Source organism: Morone saxatilis, unplaced genomic scaffold (genome assembly GCF_004916995.1).
Source record: "Morone saxatilis isolate NCDOM2014 unplaced genomic scaffold, NCSU_SB_2.0 Contig11, whole genome shotgun sequence".
NCBI classification, from domain to species: Eukaryota; Metazoa; Chordata; class Actinopteri; family Moronidae; genus Morone; species Morone saxatilis.
In genome coordinates this window covers 13,613,063-13,638,259 of record NW_023339663.1, presented here as the reverse complement: position 1 = coordinate 13,638,259, position 25,197 = coordinate 13,613,063, and the positions used below count along the sequence as shown (strand labels likewise).

The window sequence follows — 25,197 nt, the reverse complement described above, 5'->3', positions numbered from 1 at the left end:
TTTTTTAAAATGTAACCGAGCTGCTCATTGTGTTCACTTTCTTTGACAATGCAACCAATAACAGCGGGTCTTAACGTCCTTGTTTGTGTTGTTTTTTTTTGTTGTTTCTTTTTGTTGTGTTTCGCTGTTTCCCGCGACTTGGCTTTTTAAATCCCGAACATACTTGGTTGCCGCTGCTTAACCAAACTTAGTGGTGCTGTTTCCGTCGTTTGTGCTCTTTTATTCGCAGTTAATTACTACATAACAGGTGGATTTACACGCGGGATATGTTTAAAATGAGGGTTTAATGATGGCTTGGCTTGTGTCTGTGTGTGCGTGCAGGGACCGCCCCCTTCTCTGTAGTAGAAAGCGCAACTGTCTGCACACATCCACACCGCTCGTTACGGGGACACTCACCGATCTCTCTCTTGTGTTTTCAGGTTTTTCTTTTGTCCACAACACTGACCAACAACTAGACTATGTTTGGCTTTCACAAGTCAAAGATCTACCGGAGTAACGACGGCTGCTGCATCTGCAAAACCAAGTCCTCCAGTTCTCGGTTCACAGACAGCAGTCGGTATGAAGAGACGTTCAGGCTCTGTTTTGGGTAAAAGCTTCTCATTCATTCATATTGTGCGTGTGTATAGTGTTAACCTGTGTTTTCTGCTCGTGTGCATGTGAATAGGGAGTTGAACTTTTTAGCAGTCGCACTTCTCATCGTGTTTATTTGCGCCATTCATTTCTGTTTTTCTTTTATAGGCTGTCAGAAGATCGCGTTGGAGACATCTGCAATGCCTGTGTGTTACTGGTGAAAAGGTGGAAGAAGCTACCCAATGGCTCCAAGAAGAACTGGAACCATGTAAGTGATGTCTGAGTACAATGGTGGGGATCATTCGTCTTGTTTATCAGGTTGGAGGGTTTTTATTAATTGTCTTTCTGACCTGACTCAGGTGGTGGATGCCAGAGCTGGACCAGGCTTCAAGGTGACGAAACCCAAGAAGATCAAGAACAGTGATGGAAAGAAGAAAAGCAAGCTAAAGAAGCTTCACAAGTTAAAGAGACAAAGTAAGTTGTTTTAAAGACATTGACGAGTAATTTTGAGATATTTGATTTGGAACAAGTGAAACCAGAAGTATTTGTTGCTGACTTAAAGTAAATATGTGAATGCACAAGAAAAAGTGCATCATATCACACAAATACACGCAGTTGCACCCAATCGTGGGTTTGATGTGGTTTTATTCTCAAAGTAAACTAACAGCCTGATTAAAAATGACCACTTAGCAGCATCTTGTGGCTCCTTTGGTTAGGGCACGCGCTGTATGACTGCGGTGTTTTAAAGGTTCATATTGGGGCTTAAACGTATACACATCATTTTTTATTTAAAGGAAAAATGACAGAGCTGCAACAATTAAGCGATTAGTTGTTAACTGTTGAATTAATTGCAATTTCAGTTCCTCAAATGTGAATATTTTCCGGGTTCTTTAGTCCTCTGTGAGCGTAAACTGAATACCTTTGGGTTGTGGACAAAACAAGACATTTGATGACGTTGCTTTTGGAAACAGTAATCAACGTTTTCCACTCTTTTCTGACCTCTTTATATAGACCAAACAACGAATGGGTTAATTGAGAAAATGGTCGATAGATTAATTAATAATGAAAATACTCATTAGTTGCAGCCCTCTCAGCCTCTCTAATGTGAATATTTGAGTTTCTCAGTCTGATCATAAACTGAACACGTGCGTTTGGGATTGTTATTCAGACAACAAGAAGTTTAAATATGTGAATGTGAGCTTTATTGCTACGGGCATTTTCACAATTTCATGACATTTATAGACCTAACAGTTCTTGGGGGAAAATCATCAGATTAAACAATAATAAACATAATTGGTAGTTATGGCCTTTTGTGTTTGTTGACCTAATTTCATTCTACTTTGTATTTATTCAAAGCTAAACTTCCAAAAACATTGAGACTGTTGGGAATCTTGTCACTTTAGTGCCTAATAATACATCAAAATTGAAACTATTAAAACTTCAGTCAGCTATTATTAGACGTTTACCAAATCAAGTTGATGACAACATTTAAGTGTTTTCTTTTGTTTTCCAAGCAGACTCAGATGCCCACAGCACAACCTCCAGCGTGTCTCCTGCACAGTCCCCCAGTTACAGCAACCAGTCAGATGATGGCTCAGACATCGAGTCCAAACAAAGACGTTCGACTCCCTCCATCTTTTCTTTCTTGGACCGTTCATACTGGAAGAGGCAAGCTTTAGTTCTCTAGTAGTGCAGCTTTGTGTTTGACCATGTGACAGGAAAAAGATTATTTCTGTGTCTTTTCAATACGATAAATAACCAAATAGGTGATTTTTAATCTGTTTTTTTCCCTCCTCCTTTAGACAAAAGGTGTGCTGTGGGATTGTCTATAAGGGGCGGTTTGGAGAGGTGATTATTGACCCTCGACTCTTTAAGCCCTGCTGCAGTTCCAAAAAACAGAAGACACTGGTGTCCACGCAAGTGGCCGCACACCTACCAGACGCACTTCCTCCACAGCTCCCAGAAGACGTGAAAGAAACCTGGTGATGGCTTTCGTTGAATCCCCCTGTAGGGTTATCCACGGCATTCGCCTGGATTTGTCTCCAGTGGCAGACCTCCAAATTTCCACTCCTCCAATTATATCTGTTAGTTAGATGTTTCTTTTCTATGTAATATTCCCTTTTTATTCGGGTATTTTTTAACTTTTGTATAGAGTTGATTTTCTTTTTTTATAGAAAGCAAAAAGAAAAAAAAAACATAATGGGCATTAGTGTTATTTATAGGATGAGGAAGAAAATTTTGTTGAGGCTCCGTTTCTGATTTATTTTTTGGTAATTTTGTATTAAGTGATCAACGTTTTGTAAATATTTTGTTACCTTTTCGTACATATCAAGACTGTTCAAATTTTTTTTCAGGATTTGTTTCTATGTTTGCATATGAAAGACACCAGCTATTTCTAATACCAGCTTTTTTTGTGTGTGTGTGTGTGTGAGTGGCTCTTCAACGCGTCGCTGCAATGTTTTGTCTTAACTGTTTGCTCCATATGTGCAAATGCGTGAGTCTGTAGGATTTTTTAGTACACAAATGGCTGTCGGTTACACCAGGGATCTTTAGTACAACTGTTCTCTCGAGCTTTTAATGTGTGTATGGATGAGAACGAATAATCTCTCGACATTTTCACAGCTTAAGCATGCCACAAGTTTGAAACACTCAATGCATGCCGTACATTCCCCTGCCTTTTGGAATGACAAGTGATTTATTTATTTCTTTTTGTACAGCCTCCAATGAAATGACGATGCATGTTGTAAAGCAAATGTTTTAAAATTGATTTTTGTAAATACACAATGTTTTGGCTCTTGGTATATCCAAACCTTTTTAGATTACAGAATGGCAAACCACTACTTCTGTTAAAAAAAAAAAAATGTATTTGCGTGTCTGAAAGGTGCTGTACTTTTACGCTAAGCCAGTTGATAAATTTTAGCACACTTTGACATCTGATTTTCTCATACGCATTTCTCTACAGGTGCGCAAAACTGTAGCCTCTGTTCAGAAATATTTGTAAACTGCAGGGAAAGCTGGATGCCTAATTGCTGCATCAGTGAGCTGCAATATCCCTTATCTATTTGATTGCTAAGGGCGTGCAGTGATCAGAAGATTAACGGTTACTCTACGTTTTTGCCACGAAAATGTGTTTGTGATTGTCATTGCTGCAATTTATCTTCAGAAGCAATTTGTCAAAGTTCAAACTATGCAGACATTTTGAATGTGAGACGTGCTCTGGGGGTTCTCTGTCACTTTCGCCGATAAAGTGTAAAGTGATGGATCCTTATTCAACCAAATTGGCTTGTTAAAAGCATCCATTATTTCAGCAATAATTTTACACTTTGCTAATCACAATTCATTAATGTCTCAAGATATGTCTTATGTATGTCATGTTAAAATTATGCTCAGATTGTACAGTTTAACCGCGGTGCATACTGTTTCTCAAATTAATACTGCAGTGACGTTTGTTGTTTTTTGTTTTGCAATTTTGCAACCAATCTCAAACTTCATGAATTGACAGGCAATGCTCTGTAAAGTTGCTTAATATATAAACTTTTCTGCGGCAGGGTAGTTAAATGCTGAACATGTTTTATGATTCTTATTAAAAGGAGAAATGCTGCTCCCTTTTAAGCTGGGAAATAAGCTTGTTTTTGTACTTAGGGAGTTGCCATATTGTTTTTGCAAGGTACATTTTGGGATGTGGGATGTGCCTTAATGAATTACCTGACCTTTTCATTATGATTATCATGTAATTTATATTTATTTATTGCAAAACTATTTTTTCTTAACTGAATTTTTGATACTTGGTGTAGAGCCATTCAGAAAGTCTGTTATTATTTTGTGCACTTCCTTTGAACATGCAATGTAACGTTAGATCTTTTTTTTAATGCTTTTTTTGTATACTGTACCACAAAGTAGATCAGTATTGTAATAAAAAAAAATGAAAGAAATCAAAAGTGTGCTTGTTATTTTCCTGTACACCAGTAGGTGGTGCACTAAAGCTGCTTAGAAGATGGTTTTTAATGAGCCACAATAGTTTGGAAGAGTTGGCTTATTTGAGCTTTCTCTGTGTGCCAGTACAACTTATATTGGGGCAGATACCTTTCATTGTCTAGTAATAGGTTTTAAGGGAAAACAAGGATTTAATTGAAAAGGTTACAAAAATAAAACCTCAAGGGGACGAAGCTTAATTTGTGTTTAACGTTAGAGGCCTTTTTTATTTGTATTTAGTGCGGTACTTTTCATCTTGCGCCGTAGTTTAACATTATATAGCTAACGCAATAATCATAAAATGGAAGGTCCCAACTGTTACACGAAGCCGTTGCAGTTAAATTAGAAGCGATAAACGTGTGTTGCCTAGCAACCTCGTTGTTTGGCTAACGGTACTCTTCTTCCAGGGCTAGTCAGTAAGCGCTAAGATAGCTAGGCAGCCGTCGTTGACGACATATGTGGTTGTATATTATGTGTTTTCGGTCTTTTTTATCGCAGAAGTTTGCCGTGGTCGTCTTTAAAACCGACGCCAAAAGGCCATGTTTCCAGAGTGGAGGCTTTAAAAGAACTCAAGTCGTGAAGTTTAGCAACGGGTTTCCGGTCGCAGCTTTCAAAATAAAAGCTCCTCCAAGCGAAGTGACGTTGGAACGTTTTACGCAAAGCCCCGGTACTTCCGGTTTTGCGCTGCCTATCGCACAGACTTGACTCTGCTTCAAAAGCGTCACCCGTGTACGCGCACGCACGCTCTCATTCGCGCCCTCTCTCAAACACACACACACACACACACACACACACACACTTACTCACTCACTCCTTTCTCTTTTCAAAAGCCCCTTGTGAAACAGATTGACAGGCTAGAATGAAAATGAGGCGGACGCTCGGTCACGACTTCAGTGCGTACGCGTCCTTTTGAGAAGACCTCTAAACTTGGATCATATCACCATGGGAGCTATTTGGGCTGCAAGGGACTTTTGTTTGTTTTTGCTCTTGTTAAATAGTCGCCAAAGCGCAGCGCTTCCAGAGATTCGAGGTGGGACTGTAGTGAGTGTGTGTGCATGTGTGTGTGTGTGTGTGTGAGAGTGTGTTGTGTTTTCCAGTCGTGGAGAGTGATACTTTACGCACGCTTTCAGGAGTGCGCTCTTGTTGTGACCCCAGTGGTGACTTTTAAGTTTCCTTTTAGGTTCTAACTGTGTAGCTGTATTATAAAATTGCTGTGGGAATGTGTGTGCTCCCATATGCACATAAGTTTGTAAAACAGGTTTTGTTTTGTATAAACCTATTAATTAGTGCTATTTCAGGGCAGTTTTCACTGGAGTTTTATAAACATTTCCAGCTATGTGCTACTATTATTATTATGGAAGTTTATAGTTGAGTGTTTGTCAAGTTAAATCTTCTTGCTTGTCTTCTTTAGTATATTCTCACACAATATGGTAAAATACAATTTGACTTATTAGACTATCTGAATGTGTTTTGGTAATCATGACCTATAAGACCCATATGGATTTCAGCAGATCCATGTGCAGAGGGAAGTGATGGCTGTCACATTGATGCTATTTGTCAGACTACCCAAGGCTCCTACAAGTGCACGTGCAAAGCAGGCTTTAAAGGAGATGGAAAACACTGCGAAGGTAACGTGTCTTCATTTTGTTGAGCTGTTCACATTCATATCTGGTGACCAAAAACCAGTGGGGGGGATTGGATTGGTTATATGTCTGTAATACTAATTGTTTGTGATTACCATATCATAACATTCAATTGTGGCATCATTTCTGCACTCCAATAGTGGCATGCAATCTGTGATATCTGTATTTATTCTCCCTCTAAAATAGACACTCACTCAAGTTCTTGTGCTTACTGTTCGAGAACAAAATGAGGTGAAACATTCATTTATGTGGTGTTTACTTCTCAGACATTGATGAATGCGACTTGGAGTACAATGGTGGCTGTGTACATGAGTGCAACAATATACCAGGCAATTATCGCTGCACTTGTTATGACGGATTCAATCTGGCACACGATGGGCACAACTGTCTAGGTAAGATCAGTTTTAATCCGCTTTAAGTACGTAACATGTTGTGATAGCCTGAGAGCCTGAATCATCTGCTCTGATGGTGAAGAGTTCATGTGTGTGTGGGCTGTTTGTGAAGTTCCTCACACGCACTCTGACTTCTTTTCTTGAGCCATCCTCAGTAAATTCTTATAATGTAGCCTTATACAAACAGTTTTGCTTTTGTTCATGCGGTGATTTAAAAGATTTGCAAATATTTTTGTCTGAAATTTGAGTTGAAGAAGCTTTATTTTCACGTCTGGTGTGTATAAAAACTGAACAAAACAGCCTTATTTGATTTATTTAAGATAAACCCAATCTGCGACTGTCACATAGGATACTTTTTCCAGAGTTTTGTCGACACTGTTAATTAATGCAATCAATCCGCTGTCTTTTAGATGTGGATGAATGCAAGTTCAACAATGGTGGGTGCCAACACACTTGTGTCAACACTATGGGCAGCTATGAGTGCCGCTGCAAAGAGGGCTTCTTCCTCAGCGACAACCAGCACACATGCATCCACCGCTCTGTGGGTGAGTGTACAACAACACGCACACTTTTCTGCACACAGCAGCCGTGCCAGCATCTGTTAGCTCGGCCACACAGATGTACTGCACCTAAGTACATTTCAGAGTTATTGGAGCTATTTTGTAGCACTCCCACAAATTTAAATGTGGTTTAAAATGTCGGGGGAAGTGAAATTTTACTAAAGAGTTTTTGAGTTTGTGTCATTTGTGCATGTATTTGTGCTTGCTTGTATCTGCTGTTTGTATTAAGCCGTGAAAAAAAAAGAGCCAATCCTCCAATATTCACATACAAATCTAAGATTGACGGCACAATGAGGGGTGACAGGTTCAAGCTGGCTCCCGTCACTGAGCTTTTATCTACAGCAGCAACATGCTGTGGGAAAAGGATCTCTGTGTCCCAGAGAACAAAATGAGTTAATAACTGCAACACTCAGGGCATATGTGGCCTGTGTCACAGATTAGTCTGAAGTGCCTTTGTTTTGTCTTCTTGACTGAAGTCAACTTAAATGAAAGTTGTTCTCCACTCCCTCGAGACATCCATTTTAAATCCTATGGGCTTACCCACTCAGCTGTATATATAAATGGTGCTTCATCTCATCTCATTTTTCAGCCGGAAGCATTATTCAGTATGTTGTAGATACTAGAAGAGTTTTGTTTGAGCTTTGTTTTTCAGGGGAATGAACTTTTGAGCAACTTTTGCTCTGCTCATAGAATCTCTTTTCCTCGCCAGAAGTGCTAAAAATAACGCAGGGCCTGATGTTTTTGGATTGTGTAAGGCGTGAGAACAATCAGTGTCTTTGAGGATGCCAGACTAATCTCTCAGTGTGTGTGCCTTTGTGTGTAGCCGGCCAGTCACTGTAGGAGAGTTTCATTGTGTACCTCTCGCCCTCTTTCTATCCCAGAGGGCCTCAACTGTATGAATAAGGAGCACGGCTGCGCCCACATCTGCAAAGAGACACCCAAAGGGGGTGTGGCCTGTGAGTGTCGTCCAGGGTTCGAGCTGGCCAGGAACCAGCGAGGCTGCATCTGTACGTGCTCAACGACATGAAGCTAACTTCGCACTACACACCTACCTAAGTCACGCACCAAAGTTCACAGCTTCAGATGTCGCACTGATTTAATGTCTCATGGTTGCGTGTTGTTGACCCTGCAGTAACTTGTAACCACGGCAACGGAGGGTGCCAGCACACATGCGAGGACACGGATAACGGCCCCATATGCAGGTGTCACATCAGGTACACCCTGCAGCCTGACAAGAGGTCGTGTGTAGGTAAGTGCACTGTTCGTATTGGTTGTTGGTTTACACAGGGAATATAAAACCCACTGCTGTGCACTAATACACGTCTTTAATATTCTCTCATCCATTCAAAACTTGCCCTTTAAAGCATCCTAACTCGTATTTTATCTTCGTCTGATGGTAGCAATATATAGTCGTCATTTTAAACTCATGTTATTAAGAGATCCAAAAGTTTCCAAAAATACCAAATATGTCCCGTTCAACTTTGGGGAAATGTATATAACTTGCCAGGGGACTGCAGATGATTATCTATACCTCTGATATACATACAATTTTAACATTTGTGTTTAATATTGTACATGGTCCCCTACAGATTAATTAAAATAAATAAATAAAATTACTGACAAGACATCTAGAACATTTTAAATTCATGTACAGCCATAAAAACTCACAGGTCATTCTTCACCCCAGAAACAGTAATTTTTAATTCACTGTCTTCCACTTAACATTAACTTACTTACCGTCTTTCCACCATAAAGGTACTATGTATATAGACTGGGGATGACAAAGGTTTGATTTAATGTTTTTTGTTCTCATTTCTGATTACAAATTATTTCCTAATTGTAATTTCTGTTCAGAATATAACAAAGCTAGACCTCAGCTCAAGGAGTGCACATTCCTGGAGCATCTCACAGTATGTTGGACTTTGTGTCTTTAGTAATGCAGAGGCTATCTTGATGAATGGATGAAAACACAGTACCTGGAGACATCCCTCTCTGTCAGTTCTCCTGTCAGGCAGTGTGCATTTTTCCGCACAATGACTATGATGGATAAGGATCAGATACTGAGTAATATCTCTTCCTCCAGCAGCAGTGTGTGTGAGGTCCAGCAGTATCACTGCGATGTTGTCTCCAGATTCACTGTGCTGATGCGGCGTGTGTTATCTGACATACACACCAAGCCACTACAAGCTGAATATCTCAAGTGTAAACATGCATCTGGTTACTGAGAGGTGACACAAACACCCGGAGCTGAAGCTAGTAGAAAACTCACAGTGCTTCTGTTATTTAGTAAATGTGGTGAATTTATGTACCAATTCTTACTGACTTCTTTTGTGCACCACAGAACGAGACGAAGCCACCACCGAGTCCTCAGACCACAACGCCACATCCTTTACTGAGGTGGACAAACGGGTCAAGCGAAGGCTGTTAATGGGTAATAATTACACTCCTGTATTCAGAGACAGCTCAAATATGTGTTTTACATGATGACGTATTGAGCTGCCAGGAACCACTGTGGGGTGTTAAACAGGGGAGAGAACTAATGTCTAGTAAAACCGAAGCATTCCTCAGTCTTTTGAGCAAACTGTGAAATGACTATGCACTCGCCTTTCCGCCCCCAGTTTCCCCCCTGAAAAATATGCATTTGTGACTATGTGGTACATTTCACGTTTTCCTTCCATTTGGGAAAAGGGCAGAGTGTGAATCTTTCCTTGTATAGTTAGTATTTATCAGTTGTGTGATTCTGGGTCACTCAATAGATGTAAAACATTATATCGTTGGCACTTTACCAAGTACATGGCGAGCACATGAGCTCTGTGAGTCTTGTGCTGGGTTATAAATAATACATGTTGTTATGGTCGGCCTAGATGTATCTAACCTGTGTACGAGTGTACTCTACATCCAAACATACAACTGTGCACCATAAAAACCATGTATTAGAGCGTGTTTAAACAGTGTTAAAGAATTTGTTACATATTTTCAAGCAGTTTAGACAATAATTCAAATCTATGGAGGATAAGTATCAAGGTTCTGTTTAACTGAGGTATCTGACTGGAATATCATAGTATTTTTCACGAGGAGGAAGGTCATTCACATACATTCACGTAGGTTGTGTTGTAATTTCAGAAACCTGTGCGGTGAACAATGGGGGGTGCGACTGCACCTGTAAAGACACATCCACGGGCGTGCGCTGCAGCTGCCCTGTTGGCTTCACACTGCAGCCGGATGGAAAAACATGCAAAGGTCAGTCTGCCAGTCCACAAAAAAAAACCTCTACAGAGAGGAGCCTGAAGTCTATTGAAATACTGATTTAGTTTAGTGGATTTTTAATAATATCACCTGGTTCTCACAGATATTGACGAGTGTGAGCTTCACAACGGTGGCTGCGAACACTTCTGCAGGAACACCATCGGCAGCTTTGAGTGCAACTGCAGGAAAGGCTTCAAGCTGCTGACAGATGAACGTTCTTGTCAAGGTAGAAATGTCTCCTGAATCGTTTTATTCAAGAGATTGGGACAAAATTTGCTTTGCATAAATGAGATAAGAGGCAGTGGAGCGTCACATTTTTAGATATCACATTTGTGATGTCTATAGCTTCTGTTTACATCCTTTCTTGTGATTTGTTCAAATCTAAAAGGCTTAACCTGTAATTTTGTGACCACATTACTTAAGGAATAGTCGTATACATAATTGAAGACTGTAAGTTGATAGTTTAAATGTTTGTTTTTACCAACCAAAACCAAACCTTTAAAACATGAGAAAAACACAAATAACTTAAGGGTTTCTCTGGGATTTTGTTTGTTATATTGTGTATTAAAAGGCCTGTCAGTCAGTATAAGAATAAGAAGATATGAGTTTAATGACGCTGACCTTATGCAACTACAATTCAAATGAAACACGCCTTCTTTTTACCTGTAATTACTATCAAAAGCCAATGCTGTTTAAACTGATATAGCACACTGCACTGTACATTCACCAGATGGAAAATTCAGGATCAAATGCAAGTGTGTGTCTGTGGGTGGGAAATCCCTCCTGATGAAGATTGCAACTGACTTCCCTGCTATTATGTCATCTGCCTGATTTTGATTACAGATATAGATGAGTGTTTTTTTGAGCGGACATGTGATCACACATGTGTGAACTCCCCTGGTGGTTTTCAGTGTCTGTGCAACAAAGGCTACACCATGTATGGACTGGCCCACTGCGGAGGTGAGTCTACATTGGGCGGAGGGAGCTGCACATAACAACTTGAGCGTAACACACAAGTGCTCAATTTAGAGATGTGTTGAGACAAAAAGTGCATAGAAAAGTGAGTACTTGCTCAATGATGTGTTAGAAAATGGACCCAGTGATTATAACAATGATTTTCCCTTTTTCCTCTCAGATATAAATGAATGCAGTGTGACCAATGGCGGTTGTGAGCAGGGTTGTGAGAACACCATGGGTGGATTTGAATGCTTTTGCCGTCCTGGCTATAAGCTACACTGGAACAAAAAGGACTGCGTTGGTAAGCCAGTGCCTCTACCTGTACGAATGTGGAAATTGTTTGACATCCCACATTTTGGACTAAAACTTTGGGGACAAAAACAGGAGATACTTTGAATTCTGTTTTCTTTTTTCTCTTTAATTCTCTGTCACTTGGTTTTCTTTTGCTTGTGTGAAACATTCAAAATGCAGTTGGTGCCGTCAGGATGTTGGACTTTATGCGCCTCGTCTTCACGTGCCTCTTCCTCCTTGTTACAATCAAAAGTGTTCTTTTTTACCTTGGAGTTTTGTTGTGATTTCTATCTAGAGGCTGAGGGTTTACCACCTGCAAACCCCCCCTCTAAACCTACCTTGAACTGTAGTAAGCAGGAGGGAGGGGACCGTTGCTTTCTGACATGCCAGTCCCAAGTTCGCATCAGCAGTGGTGAGTTGTCTGAGCCAGATCTCCACATAGCATCATTTACGATTTACCTGTGTGACTAGAACCTGTTTCCATAGTACTGCAGAGGAAATCATTTGGCTTATTGTAACTGCATGTCGAGGGTTCAAAGTTTGCACAAACACCCATGCCTGATTGCTAAATCAGTTTCACTGCAGATCCATCTTCTTTTTGAGTGTTTTCTTCTCATGAACCAAAGCTCATGTGCAAAACTACTGTACATACAATAACTCTTGCATAACATAGAGGTCACTGTGAGTTCTGTTACGCTCCTGCATATTTTCCTGCTCTTATTATTGATCAGACAAATAAAAGGGTGACTGTGTTCTCACTGTTATTCTCCCTTTTGCTGGACTTTGGCAGAGCTGTTAGTAAGTAAGCTTGCAATGTTTCATACAGAAACACAGAGATTCTGCAAATTAAAACTCCAGAGAGACTTTGTTTGAGCAACACTGTAGCCCTTGATGGCTCAGCCTTTGTGGCCCTCTCAGCACACCATACAGCCATTTTAGATGGAAAGCCTTCAAGCAGTTCAAAATGTTTAATAAGTCCCCACAGAACAGTTTGTTAATTTGCTCCTGTGCTGTGGCAACCTCAAAGATGACATTGACTTCCTAATACTGATTCATGTTTTCTGTGTTTAACACCAAAGTGTAATTGGACAAAACATAAAAAAAAACTAATAGCAGGCATGAAGTGAGGAGATGGCTGCTGGAAGGCTGAAGAAAGTGTTGACCAACCCAGTCAGAAGTTGTTAAATTGTTCAGTATACACTGGGATATTTTTGTTCACATGTTGAAACATTGGAAGGGATGAATGGACTTCAGCGGAGCTCTGATAAAGCATGGCAAACAATGAGGGTCTTATATGTACAGTGAATAATAAGAACAGTGATCACTGATCACTCAAACATGACTTGACACACCTCAGTCAGGTGCACCATTATCTTTTTGGCACAAGACCCAAACAGCGTGTTAGAGTACAGGCCATGTATCACCTCATGCACCTATGTTTTGGAAGTGATGCAGCACGGCTGAAGCGTGCTAATGGAAACTCAGTTAGTCGTAAGTCAAACTGTTCTAGATCTAGTTGTGTGAACAGTCGTCAACATCCGTCTGCAGAGTGACTCTTCGTGTTCCTACATGCTGCCTGTTTGCTCTCTCTGACTTGGCTTTCGTGGCCTTAACTTTTGTCTGAGTTGGTCTCTGTGTCACGGCCTCTTGTGTGTTTTCAGGGACAGAGGATTCCTACACGGTGACCTGTGGAATGCCCCTGCCCTGCCTGGCTGACGCACAAAAGAACAGCAGCGGCTTGCATTGCTTAGGCAAGTACAAAACATCGCAGATTTACATCTATCTTTCCGCTCTGCCACACAAAACAGTAACTCAGGAACAACCCTTGTTTTCAGCTGATACATGAGTAGATCAAACTGACTGTGGGTTTTCTGTCCTCTGTCCTGCAGGTCCAGAAATGGCCAATGTTCCACGCATTAAGACCACAGCCACTTTTAAGTCTGGCACTGCGAAATGCAACTTAAAACGAAGTCAGGAGAAACTCAAGGAGAGCTTAAACTCAGCACACTCAGGTACAGAGGTTGCCACACAACAAGCATAACAATACCCTCAAACACAAGACTTAGATTGCAGATAGACAAGGATTAACATTACAGCTCCTGCATGTTACTGGTTAAAAAACATTTTGGGTTTACCAAGAACTGCCAGCATATAAAGCCACAATCTTTAGAAGATAAAGCAGACCTGACGGCTGCTTCAAAGTAAACCAAAAACCAAAGGCAAATGTGAAAGAAATTTGTGGGGAAAGTGATGTGGTTTTGAGTGTCTTGAATGTCTCAGTGCTGCACTTTGTCTGGCAGTGACAGGGGAGGATGTAATTAGCCATAGCATGCCTTTCAGTTGGGTCTGACCTAGCCATCAATCAAATGGGTTTCCGATTGTCGGATTATTTTGTTTTTCCAAAAGGGTTTTCAGCATGGTGTTTTATATCCCTCCCAGTTACTGAAAGGGCGCATAATTGTTTCAAATAAAGGAACCTGTCACTGTGACATAACATCCTTTTTTCAGCTTTCCAGTCTACATGACAAAACTATGATTAAATTAAGTGCATCTAAGGCCTGTTTTACAGTCTGTGTATGGAGTGCTGTTTGCAATCGATATTAAATTAGCTGCTTGTTTCTTCTCTGTAATACTGTCTAAGATTTTCTGTAACAATTGTGCGATTGTGTCTCTTTTGTGTGTGTGTCTGCTGGCTGTGGCGTGGTCCTGGGGGGTTGATTGTTTCCCATGTCCACAGATAGCAGGTTCCTCTTCACTGAAAACGTCCAGTTCAGCTACGTGAGCCTGCGCTGCACCTCGTCCGGACAGCGAATGCGCAGCCGCCACGGCAGGAAAGCTGGCGAGGAGGACGGCTCCTCGATAACAGCTGAGTTTGAGCTGGATGTGAACCTAGAGGAGGTAACAGGTTGGTCTCTCTGCGCTTCCTCTCTGCCTGCTTGCAACCTTTCCTTCTCGTTCTCCCTCTTCTTTTTGCTGCTGTCTTTTCGTCACTAAGTACACCCAACTGTTAAAGTATCTCCTGTTTTGACTTGGCTATGGTGGTGGGCTCTAGGTTGGGACTCAGAATCGAGGTGTTTTTGTTTTATTTTCTTGAATTCTTTGTAAGTGGTGACCTATATTGCTTTTCCCTGACTTGGAAGTGCATTTATGTGAATGTCTAGATTAGCATGTGAGCACCCAGGCATAAATGTACAATTTGGGACTTGACATTTTGCTGTGGAAACAGTTGCGGTATCAAATGCCTCTCTCAGCAGAGAGCTGTGACCTGAACTGTGTGCGCCGGCGCTCAGAGAAGAGGCTCAGGAAGACCATCAGGACCCTGAGAAAGTCTATCAACCGGGAACAGTTCCACCTCCACTTTGCCGGGTCTGACTACGAGCTTGGCAAGAGTTTGGGCCAGCCGGCAGAACTGCCAGGACACTGTGTGGCAGGACAGGTGCTGGTGGGCAGGAAATGTGGTAAGTTTGTTTTTTTGTATTCACTTGTTATTCAAAAACCATGTTAAAGGTCAGGACATGCACCATTCAGCCAGGCGTCACTTCTACTGGGAATACTGATGCTTTCATCTCCCAAGAGTGCAAATCGAACCACTTTTGTTTTACCTAACACGAGGCAGCAAAGCTCTGACTATACCCTATACACACAGTAGACTCATAGTCATGTGTTTAAGCAATTGAAATGGTCCATGCCAGTAAGATATATTTAGACAAGCTGGTTTAATGATTGGATTTGGAGCAGGTGTTGGCCAGATGAGTGCCATATTTGGTTTGCAGACATGCTGTAATGAGCTAGTTGGAGAGGAGAGCGAGCTCGAATGGAAGAACAGAGAGACTGTTGTTGGCCCTCCAAGCTGTGAGATCTTCCAGCATCTCCCTGGGATAAGAGTGTAACATGAGGGCTGATGGCAGGTCTCCTGGTAGCTGCTGCCTCTCGGTTGGGTTTTTATATACAACCTGTGATGGAGAAAATGTTCATTAAATAAGACCGCACACTGTCGGTGTTAGGGAGCTGAAGGCTGGCATGTGTTTTTTCTGGCTTTTGGGACCGTGCACCCCTAATTTTGGGCCTCACAGTAAGTTTTGCTGCCTGCTGCACGCCGTCTAATATCAGTGAGAGGAAACTGGTGCTTTTCTTCTTTTGAGATGTCTAAATATTTATTCAAACGGTATGCGTCTTGTTCGATATGTGCTCCACAAATGTTAAAGATGTTTGAATCTGACCCAGATCTTCGGTAAACCTCACTCTTCAAGTGTGCTTTAAGTTTTTGTTTCCCTCCTTTTTGAACCGCTGAAGATTAGGACCGATGGTAGTGTTATTATTCATTTTAAGGTCGTTGCACTTTAACTGGAGACCAGAGCTTGTCCCAAACTATAGCTATCCTGTAGTTTCTTGAGATAACGTTGCATATATCTCCCTGCAACACCATATGTTACATTAACATCAAAGCTATTTCTGCTGCAGAGCTGTGCTGACATGATTTAAACCTAAACTGCTCCTGTTCATTATTTCCATCTTTCAGTAACACGGGTCTTAAGTGAGTTGATTCCTCAACTCCCCCGCTACGCTTTTAGGTCAACATTAAGCAGTCTATTGGCCATGGCAGGGGTGTAGACATGTAATTTGGGAGAGGAGGAGGGGGGTCTGAAAGGCATTCTTCTTAACCTCCAGCTCTTTAAAGGAGCTATATTTTCCCCCTCCTCCCCCACCCCCCGCTCTGGCTTAGCTCGGAGTGCAGTTTAGTCCTTTTCAGTTTGCCCACTCCATTGAAAACTTGGGGTTGTTCTCACTGCCTCAGAGGGATGACAGCACAGCCTCCCTTGCATTTGGAGAAAAAATGCATCCACCTCTGTGCGCTCTTTAAAGCATTTCTCCTCTGATTCTGTGATTCATTTTGGGACCTTGTGTCTGATTAAATAAATTACATGGATCATGTAGTTTGTTAACTATGTATTTTGTTGTTCAGGTGGTGATTGTACTGTGGATGTTTTTTACTTAACATTGTCGGCATGTGACTGCATCAGAATATTTCTATAAATAGTCGAATGAACGGTGAATGGTGCACGTCCACGTCAATTTGACCGTTGTAGTCAACTTGTTTGTGTGTTTGTTTTAACATTGAAGATGTTTAGGAAGTACTGTTGATTCAAGCTGGCAGTTTGAGTGCTGTGTCCCCCCTGCCCCCCAGCTGGGGCCACTTTGCATGACCCCCAGCCACTAAACTGCTAAAGAGAATTGACTTCAGCCACACCATGGGAATCAATTAGCATCAGTTGTTTGGGCCTCCGCTTGATGGGCGCGAGCAGCGATTGGGCCAAGCAGAATGGGGGGATTCAGAAACCTGACCCCTTTTATTGGGTTCAGGTCCTTACCACTGTGATACCGTAGTGTTTTCCTATGTCATCAAGTAGCCAAAGACTGGGGTCTTGAATAGAGGTGAAAGGTCTTTTAAACCTCTTTGGGGCCATCAATTCGAGGACTCTATAGAAGCGTTCTTTGCATTTGAAAGGCTTCAAGGTTTTTTCTCTCTTTCACTCTCACTCTCTCTCTTCTCTCACTGCTTCCCTCTGTCAAATAAAAGCTGTTAGAAGACAATGCAATGATGGCTCCTCATGGTCTTTCAGAATAAACAATAGGTTTCAAAAAATAAACTGCTCTTGAGAGAATTACATTTTCTTTCTTTAGAGGAAAATTTAACAATTTGCTGAGTCACGTATAATGGATCTATGTTAAAGCTTTTGTGTCGAGCTTTTATAGATAGCGGTTTCTCTGCTTACAGGCAGCTTAAACGCTACAACTGACTGAGGCACATTTTGTGCTAAAGGCCCAGGATTTAATTGATTTATTCTTGTGTGAGATCAGCTTCAGTTTTCAAGTCAAGTTCTAAAGACCATCAGACAGACGCAGTAATTCCCAAATTAATTACAGGCATCACTCCGAATGGGAGGAACCAAAGCAAAGCGGCGCGTTGGTCCCTTTAATCAAGACTTTGCACTTTTGCAAGATAAGAGGGAAATACTCTCTTTGATTTGCCTCTGTGTTTGCTTTTAAAAGAGGTGAGGGTGCTTATGGTGGTATTAAAAGTTCCTCCCTGATGCACAGCCATGTTGTATCAAGTATTAGGACGTGTTAGATGTAGGGCACAAAGGCAGCTGTGGAGAGGGTTGGTGCTCTTTTGTGTCAATGATTTGTATGGCTGTATTAGATTGGTTTACTAAAGCATTTGAACAGCTTAATGCTGGGTTTTTGTACACAGATGTGTGACAATTTTGTTTACAGTATGTATCTGTGAGTGTCTTGAATACTAATGTGAAACTAAAGACACTCATTTTATTTAATTGTGTTACTACAGTAATGTAAAACTATTGGTTTTAATCTCAAGTAACAATTTACAATAATATACTATTACTTGTTAATTAATATCATAATAACAATTAACATACCGGTATACATTTATTACTTTTGTCATCAAATCTTTAATTGAAATTGACTGAAATATGATTCTCCTCCTAGATTCCTATAATTGTTAATCTAAGCCATACTTTTATAATTAGTTGCTATCTTTTAACACCCTGCTAACTAAAAGTATTAACTTTCTCTCCTCTATATTTATTTAGTTTGATTTGAATGTGTAAACTCTGTGTTTGGACACATTAACATGTTTTTACTCCAATTCAATAACTACATTAATTTAGTTCAGCCATAACTTAAAAGCAGTGTGGAAGATTTATGTTACTGTCCCAGCTGGTTCACACAATTCTTAATTTTGATATATTATATTATATATATATAAACAGTATAGCCAATATATCACACTAACACCAATCACTGCATCCTGTGAATATTTATGACTAGTTGTCTATCAGAGGTTGTAGTCCTGGTTAACTAGTCCTACACTTTAAAAGGAGTTTAAACTTTGTGGGTACTTAATAATGCATCAGTAAGCATTTGTCTGTTAATGAGTAGTTATTGTCTCACCGAGGTTGTCTTTAAGAAGACACCAGCTAACTCATAAACAGTCAGAAGATGCTTTGCCAAGGGGAAAAATAGTGTGATCAACTTTGATAAATCAGAAAACAGAAGTTTGTGTAGGAGGTACCCTACTGTGTGCAGTTACACCAGGTTGAAGCATATTCTCAAGCTCCATGTACAGCTTGTGGTGGTGTACACTGTGCTAAACTGCACCAAGGTCAGTAATACTTGTAATCTTTATTACCAAGCCAGTAAAACTCTCAAACCTGTCAACAGACTGATAAATTGTCCTGAACCTAATGCCTTTGATGTGTTAAGGATTCTCTTGAGTGTGTTTATCCATTTCAAGTATGTACACAGTCCTGTTTGATTACACTTGAGAGGCAGCTGATGAAGTCTGGGTTACTTTACTTTAATGGTCTTGTCTTGCAATTGAGTCGCTGTATTTATAGTGTAAATCTACCAGTGTGGTTAGGACTGTTTGATTATGTGTAGCCACAGGGCATCCTGCTATATTTGTTGATTCATGTCTGCATTTTACATTGTCTATCTTCCCTTGTTCTTGTAGACGAGCGCTCCTGACTCTGATCTGTCTGCTAAATCTATGTAAATTACAAGTTCAGACACATCAGTCTGTTTTGGGTGTCTTAACTTAAGTGTTTGTTTCCAGTTTGTGAGGAAAATGTTTAATTTCACCCGCTTGAATCATTAAATATGTTTCAACTTGATTCCACCTCACAGTATCTGTATTCAGAGAATAATAGATGTGTTTAAGTATTTGGAGAACATGATTTAAATATTTTTTTTTAAACTCCCCATAGCACTAAGACAAAACTATCAGCTCTCAGAGATGTGACCAAAAAACCACAAGCTTGTCAGTTTATAGTCAGGGAAGCACCTGTGTGTTTGACTGTTGCCACAAGAAAATCATTGAATTAATAACCTTTTTTCTTTTGTTCTATCTTGGTGTCATTCTCCACCTGTGTGTTAGTGAGCTGCAGTGTTGGGACTCACTACGACGGGGATCAGGGAAGGTGTGTGTTGTGTCCAGCTGGCACATATCAGGATGAGGAAGGACAGATGTCTTGTGAGGTCTGTCCTGGACCTGAAGGAAGAGAAGTCTCCAAGGTGGTCGGGGCTCGAAACATGTCAGAATGCGGAGGTAAGACAGTCAGATCTAGTCTGTTTTATTTGTGTTCGTCAAAATCACAAATGTGCCTCAAAGGACTTCACAAACGGTACAGCATATGTCATCCTCTATCTTTAGCTCCTAGACAGGGAAAAACTTAGCAAAACAACTTTAATAGGGAAAAAGGGAAGACAGAGGAGGTATTCTCTTCCTGTTTGGGCAGAAATGCAATAGATGTTGTGTGTTTGGAGTAAACAGAATTTAAAAGAGTGTCTTAAACAAACCACAACAATTGAATAACAATTATATTATTAACAAATAAATGTAGATACAGATAACAAATGCATATAGTGAGTCTAACTGAACATCCTCATAAGCTTTCTTATTCTTAGTTTTGCCTTTATTCAATAGTAAAAAAAATATTCAAATTTGACTTAGTTTCCTCCTGTTGGCCCTAAAAAAAAAACAGCTTTTACGATGAAAATCAGAAAATGCATAAGCCAAAAGGGAAAAAGTATGTAAAATCTGGAACATATAATAACAAAAAGCAGAAAAGGCAATGAAGACAAAGAAAGACACAAAATGTAGATAACAGTTTTTGTGAAATGAGGCACACAGGAAGCGATGGTGCCTTGATAAGGATCTCTCCCCGACAGATGTTCTGCTTTGTGTAAAGCCAAAGAGGATCGGGCTTAGATGTTGAAGATGTATTTAAATTCAAAAGGTGAACTCCTGAATAAAAGGAGCCACCATGTTTTGGTCTCCTCCTGTGCTGTTATCGGAGTCACTTAGTGGCTGAATCCCAGATCCCATCTCCTCTGTCAGACTAAACAACAAGAGCTATCAGCAAACTCCCACTGGCACCCAGTTTGTGTTAGTGACCCAGGAGTTACACTATGGGAGAGTTGGTGCACTGTGGAGATAAAACATGGCGTCATTCCATTAACATCTGCTTACGCTTTTCTCTAGTCTTTATCTTAATAAAAGGGGAAGGTATTTTTTTTATTATATTTCACAAGAAACAGAAGAAAAAAAACCTTAAAATCAAACTCTTCCAAGTGGTTCAGCTTTAAAGGTTTTGTAAGAGAGATAAAACCCTCACTCTGTTTTGACCAAAGGCTTGTGTGTGTGTGTGGGTGTGTTCAGGTCAGTGTTCCCCCGGTCAGTACTCTCATGACGGCTTCATCCCCTGCCTGCCCTGTCCACTGGGAACGTACCAACCAGAAGTGGGACGCACCACCTGCTTCTCTTGTGGAGGGAACCTGGTCACCAAGCGCAACGGTGCTGTTACCTTCCAGGACTGTGAGACCAGAGGTGTGAAAGTCTGCCCTGTTATTGTGAAAAACCGCATAGCTCCAGTTGGGTTTAGTCTTGTTTGTCGTGTTTTGAGAGATTAGATGGTTCTTTGGGAGCTTAGAAGGTTTATGAGAACCAGTCAAACTTAGATTAGATAAAATGAAACATCTGTGGGTGTTTGCTTGAAAAAACAAAAACAGAGTTTTTTGACTCTTTTTCACTTGACATCACAACAGTATCATGTGGTTGCTGAGTCTATTGAGCTCTTTTGGGTGTACGGGACTTTGCCGCCCTCTGCAGCTGTTTTATTGTCTCTACATTTAGGTGCTTGAGTCAGGTTAAAGCTATATACTCCCCCAGATGTCCACCTTTCAGGAACTAGGGAAAAAGACTTGGGTTTTAGCCTGTTGACAGTGGGGTTTCTTTTATTTTAAATTGTTTTTGTGGCTTTTATTGCCTTTAATTGATATAGCTGAAGAGTGACAGGAAAGGGGTGAGAGGGAGAGAGGGGGAAAACATGCAGCAAAGGACCACAAGTTAGAGTCGAACTGATGACCGCTGCAGCTAGGACTCAGCCTTGGTACATTGAGCACCAGCTCTACCAGGTGAACTACCAGATGACAGGTGTATTTTTAGGTATAATCTAATTGGTTTAAGCACAACATGGCAGAAGATTTTCTATACCCATTACTTGGGTATAGAAAATGTATTTTCTGTATTTTGCCCACCCACCTGTATGAGAGATGCAAACATTTAACCCATCGGTGAATATCGGGGGCATTATATCAACTAACAGCCCTCTATCACTGTGCTTGGCCCCTGCAGTCCAGTGCTCTCCAGGACATTACTACAACACCAGCACACACCGCTGCATCCGCTGTCCCATGGGCACGTATCAAGGAGAGTTTGGACAGAACTACTGCGTCGCCTGCCCTGGAAACACCACCACTGACTTTGATGGCTCCACTAACATCATGCAGTGCAAAAGTATGTCAGTCTGTACACAGTAATACCTCTGAAGTGTGCGCATACAAAATTGGATTCAGTTACAAATAAGTGACCTTGCTGCACCCAGAACCAAAAACAAAAACCCCTATTTGATTCATCTGTGTCACTTTACAGACCGACAGTGTGGAGGAGAGCTGGGAGATTTTACTGGTTACATCGAGTCCCCCAACTACCCGGGGAACTACCCTGCCAATGTCGAGTGCACCTGGACCATCAATCCACCGCCCAAACGCAGGATCCTTATTGTCGTCCCAGAAATCTTTCTGCCTATCGAGGACGAGTGCGGAGACTACTTAGTAATGAGAAAAAGCTGTAAGTTTTAACTGTGTGCAAGAACTATACCAGAAAGATGTTAACTATTGTTTTAGGGTTATGATTTCACTTTTTAAGACAAGAGTGGCCAAAATGATATAAAAATGTCATTGAGATGTGTTATTATTTTATTTCTCTTATTGAAATCATAGCAGACTACTAGCATTAATGTAGTAAGATAATTAAAGACACCGCCCTGTGTGCTCATATGCTCCTTTCACAGCTCTCTCCAACTCTGTGACAACATACGAGACTTGTCAGACATATGAACGTCCCATCGCTTTCACCTCCCGCTCCAAGAGGCTTTGGATACAGTTCAGGTCCAACGAGGGAAACAGTGGAAAAGGCTTCCAGGTCCCATATGTGACTTATGATGGTAAGAAGACATGTGATGTGTTTGTGCTATAACTATAATGCTGCTACCTCAGTGTGTCCTGATTTGGTTGTTTGCATTAATGAGCTGTTTATTAACTATTTCTTTACAGAGGACTACCAAGAACTGATAGAAGACATAGTCAGAGATGGAAGATTATACGCTTCAGAGAATCACCAGGAAATCCTCAAGGTGTGTAGGTACAAATGTTAAACAAAGAGCACTCTGTGCCCAACTTTGGGACCAGGGTGAGCTAGAAATTTAGCTGTTGTTGTGTATTACAATGTTTCATGTATAATTGGGCACCTTATCTGTATTGCACCTGTTATTCTACATTTATATTAAATAGAACATATTCATAGAAACAGAAAAGTGTTTAATTGCTATCTATTTACATGGAGCAAATCAATACATTACATTAAAACATAAACATTTATAGCTTTTCACATATATCACTAACCAAAGAAAACAAAAACATATCAAAATGCCACGTCCTCACATCCATACCCACTATATCTACACCTAAAAAATAAATATATATATATTACACAAAAAGAAGGCAAAAAAACCAAACAAGTAAAAGAATAAAAGGAGAAAAAAGGGTATTTTTGTGACATTTTACACCTTTATTAGTTTATTAATGACAAGCAGCAAAGGTGCCTAAACTGAAGCACTGACATTACAATTATATGGTTGACACCAGGGCGCCCCAACATTGATTATTCAGATCAGTACTATCCTCCACTTATTGATCTGTGTTTCTGTTTATTCTGTACTTCCAGGTCCAGTTAGCATCTAGCATGTAGCGCCCTCTTTTGGAGACTTGTGAAAAAGCAAGCTGCTGCTCACATTAACTAATTACCTTATGCTTTCTCTTACCATCAATGCGTTTTCTCATCAGGACAAGAAACTCATGAAGGCGTTGTTTGACGTGCTGGCTCACCCACAGAACTTCTTCAACTACACAGCACAAGAATCAAGAGAAATGTTCCCCAAATCCTTCATCCGCTTCCTGCGTTCAAAAGTCCTCAGATTCCTTCGCCCTTAGGATAGTCCGGTGTCTGGATGAGTAAAGAGCCTCCATTAGATACTGGCCATAGTATCTGTTTTATCCACTGACCCCTTTAAGAATATTCTGTAGTTATCTGTTTTCAGAGATAGAGTTACACACTTGATATAACTGATCCTGAAGAGAAAGTGGACAAGTCAAGCAAGTGGATTTTTAACTGGAGCTTTAAGAGGGAGAAAACAGGGTGTAGACCCACATGGGCATCTTCGAATGAGGATCTGGATCTCTTCACTTTGTTGTAATGACTTTATACCCACGTTCAGATTTTAAAGTCGCCGTCTAAGGATTCAAATCCAAAGTGCAAATCTGTGTATTTTAATATTGCTAAATAGTGTACATGGCAACATTTTGAGACATTTGCTGATAGCATCATGATGAAAGATAAATACAGTAGCTCAACGGATATATACTGAATGTCACTGATACTGTATATAGAGTGTGTATCTAGTTTTAACATAGGCTACTTTCACAGGTAGAGGTTAATTGACAGAAATACAGCTAAATGTCAGAAACAAATATAGCACAAATGTTTTCTCGGGAACATTAGCACTACTAAAGAAGTAGCGGCACCACAAAAGCAATTATTCTGATGAATGTTTTGTATATGATGTATAAAGTTTTAGGTGAAATGCTAATGTATTGTAGCAACTACGTACATTTTTGACAGTATAGCATTGCTGCGATTGCTGGTGGCCCAACAATTTGATGTTCCAGGTTGTGGATGTGAATGAGTGCTATTGTTCTGAGAAACCTTTTTAATTTCCAAAAAAAAGTTACAGTGACTTCTATGCATTCATGAGACATCAACTGCTTCAGCAAAATGACATGGTATGTGTCAGTACATTGTGTATTGTGAACTGCCAACCAAAGACAACTGTTCGCTCTGGAGACGCTCAGAGAATTGGGAGTGATGTGATTTGAGAGAGTGAACGACATGAGGTCTGAGTACATGAAAAGAAATGAAAAGTCCTGTAAAATAGAATTGAGATATTCACCTGTCTTAGATGACACATGTATGTATATTTTTTATGGTTGTGTACATCTAATATGCTGTAAATAAAGATAGGAAACTTATATTGTTGTTGTTGTTTTCAGACATACAACGGCCCACTCTCTTATTTAGGCATAAAAAGATACAATGACGTGAATTGTTGTCTGAAAAAGGAAAGGTTTTTACCATTTAAAATATGTCCTCTGCTCAGGGGAAGTGATGTAATCCTGCTATATAATCCCAGTTTTATTACATAATGTAATATAATATAATATAATATAATACAATATAATATAATATAATATAATGTAATATAATATAATATAATATAATGTAATATAATATAATTTAATATAATATAATATAACATAATATAATATAACATAATGTAATATAATTGTCCAGACTTTTACTGAACT

At 40.3% G+C, this 25,197-nt stretch overlaps 2 protein-coding genes across 7 annotated transcripts in view; both read left to right on the top strand.

Moving 5' to 3' along the window:
- sinhcafl (SIN3-HDAC complex associated factor, like) overlaps window positions 1-4,502 on the top strand; it is a 5,295-nt gene extending 793 nt beyond the window's left edge. For 2 of the 3 annotated variants that reach the window (XM_035652503.1, XM_035652504.1), the window contains exons 2-6: window positions 420-586; window positions 739-838; window positions 930-1,044; window positions 2,085-2,238; window positions 2,373-4,502. In XM_035652503.1, coding sequence (XP_035508396.1) covers window positions 459-586; window positions 739-838; window positions 930-1,044; window positions 2,085-2,238; window positions 2,373-2,556 — 681 coding nt within the window. In that variant the 5' untranslated portion in view covers window positions 420-458 and the 3' untranslated portion in view covers window positions 2,557-4,502. The remainder of the gene's footprint in view (window positions 1-419; window positions 587-738; window positions 839-929; window positions 1,045-2,084; window positions 2,239-2,372) is intronic. The other variant, XM_035652505.1, reaches the window with a different exon arrangement.
- An 800-nt stretch (window positions 4,503-5,302) lies between these two features.
- On the top strand, window positions 5,303-24,861 carry scube2 (signal peptide, CUB domain, EGF-like 2). Of its 4 annotated transcripts, none has more exons than XM_035652226.1 (23): window positions 5,303-5,572; window positions 6,051-6,170; window positions 6,452-6,577; window positions 6,988-7,122; window positions 8,019-8,144; window positions 8,270-8,386; window positions 9,479-9,568; window positions 10,261-10,377; window positions 10,487-10,609; window positions 11,227-11,343; window positions 11,519-11,641; window positions 11,927-12,043; window positions 13,293-13,382; window positions 13,521-13,643; window positions 14,369-14,536; window positions 14,886-15,089; window positions 19,592-19,762; window positions 20,876-21,043; window positions 21,851-22,012; window positions 22,148-22,345; window positions 22,569-22,721; window positions 22,831-22,910; window positions 23,620-24,861. In XM_035652226.1, exons 1-23 carry the CDS (start codon window positions 5,485-5,487, stop codon window positions 23,764-23,766), a joined length of 3,063 nt encoding a protein of 1,020 aa, XP_035508119.1. In that variant the 5' UTR covers window positions 5,303-5,484; the 3' UTR covers window positions 23,767-24,861. The 4 variants fall into 4 exon arrangements, with proteins under 4 accessions (XP_035508119.1, XP_035508117.1, XP_035508118.1 ...); XM_035652224.1 differs by having other exon boundaries at window positions 14,883-15,089; XM_035652225.1 differs by having other exon boundaries at window positions 5,304-5,572; window positions 6,054-6,170; window positions 14,883-15,089.
- Window positions 24,862-25,197: the final 336 nt, after the last annotated feature.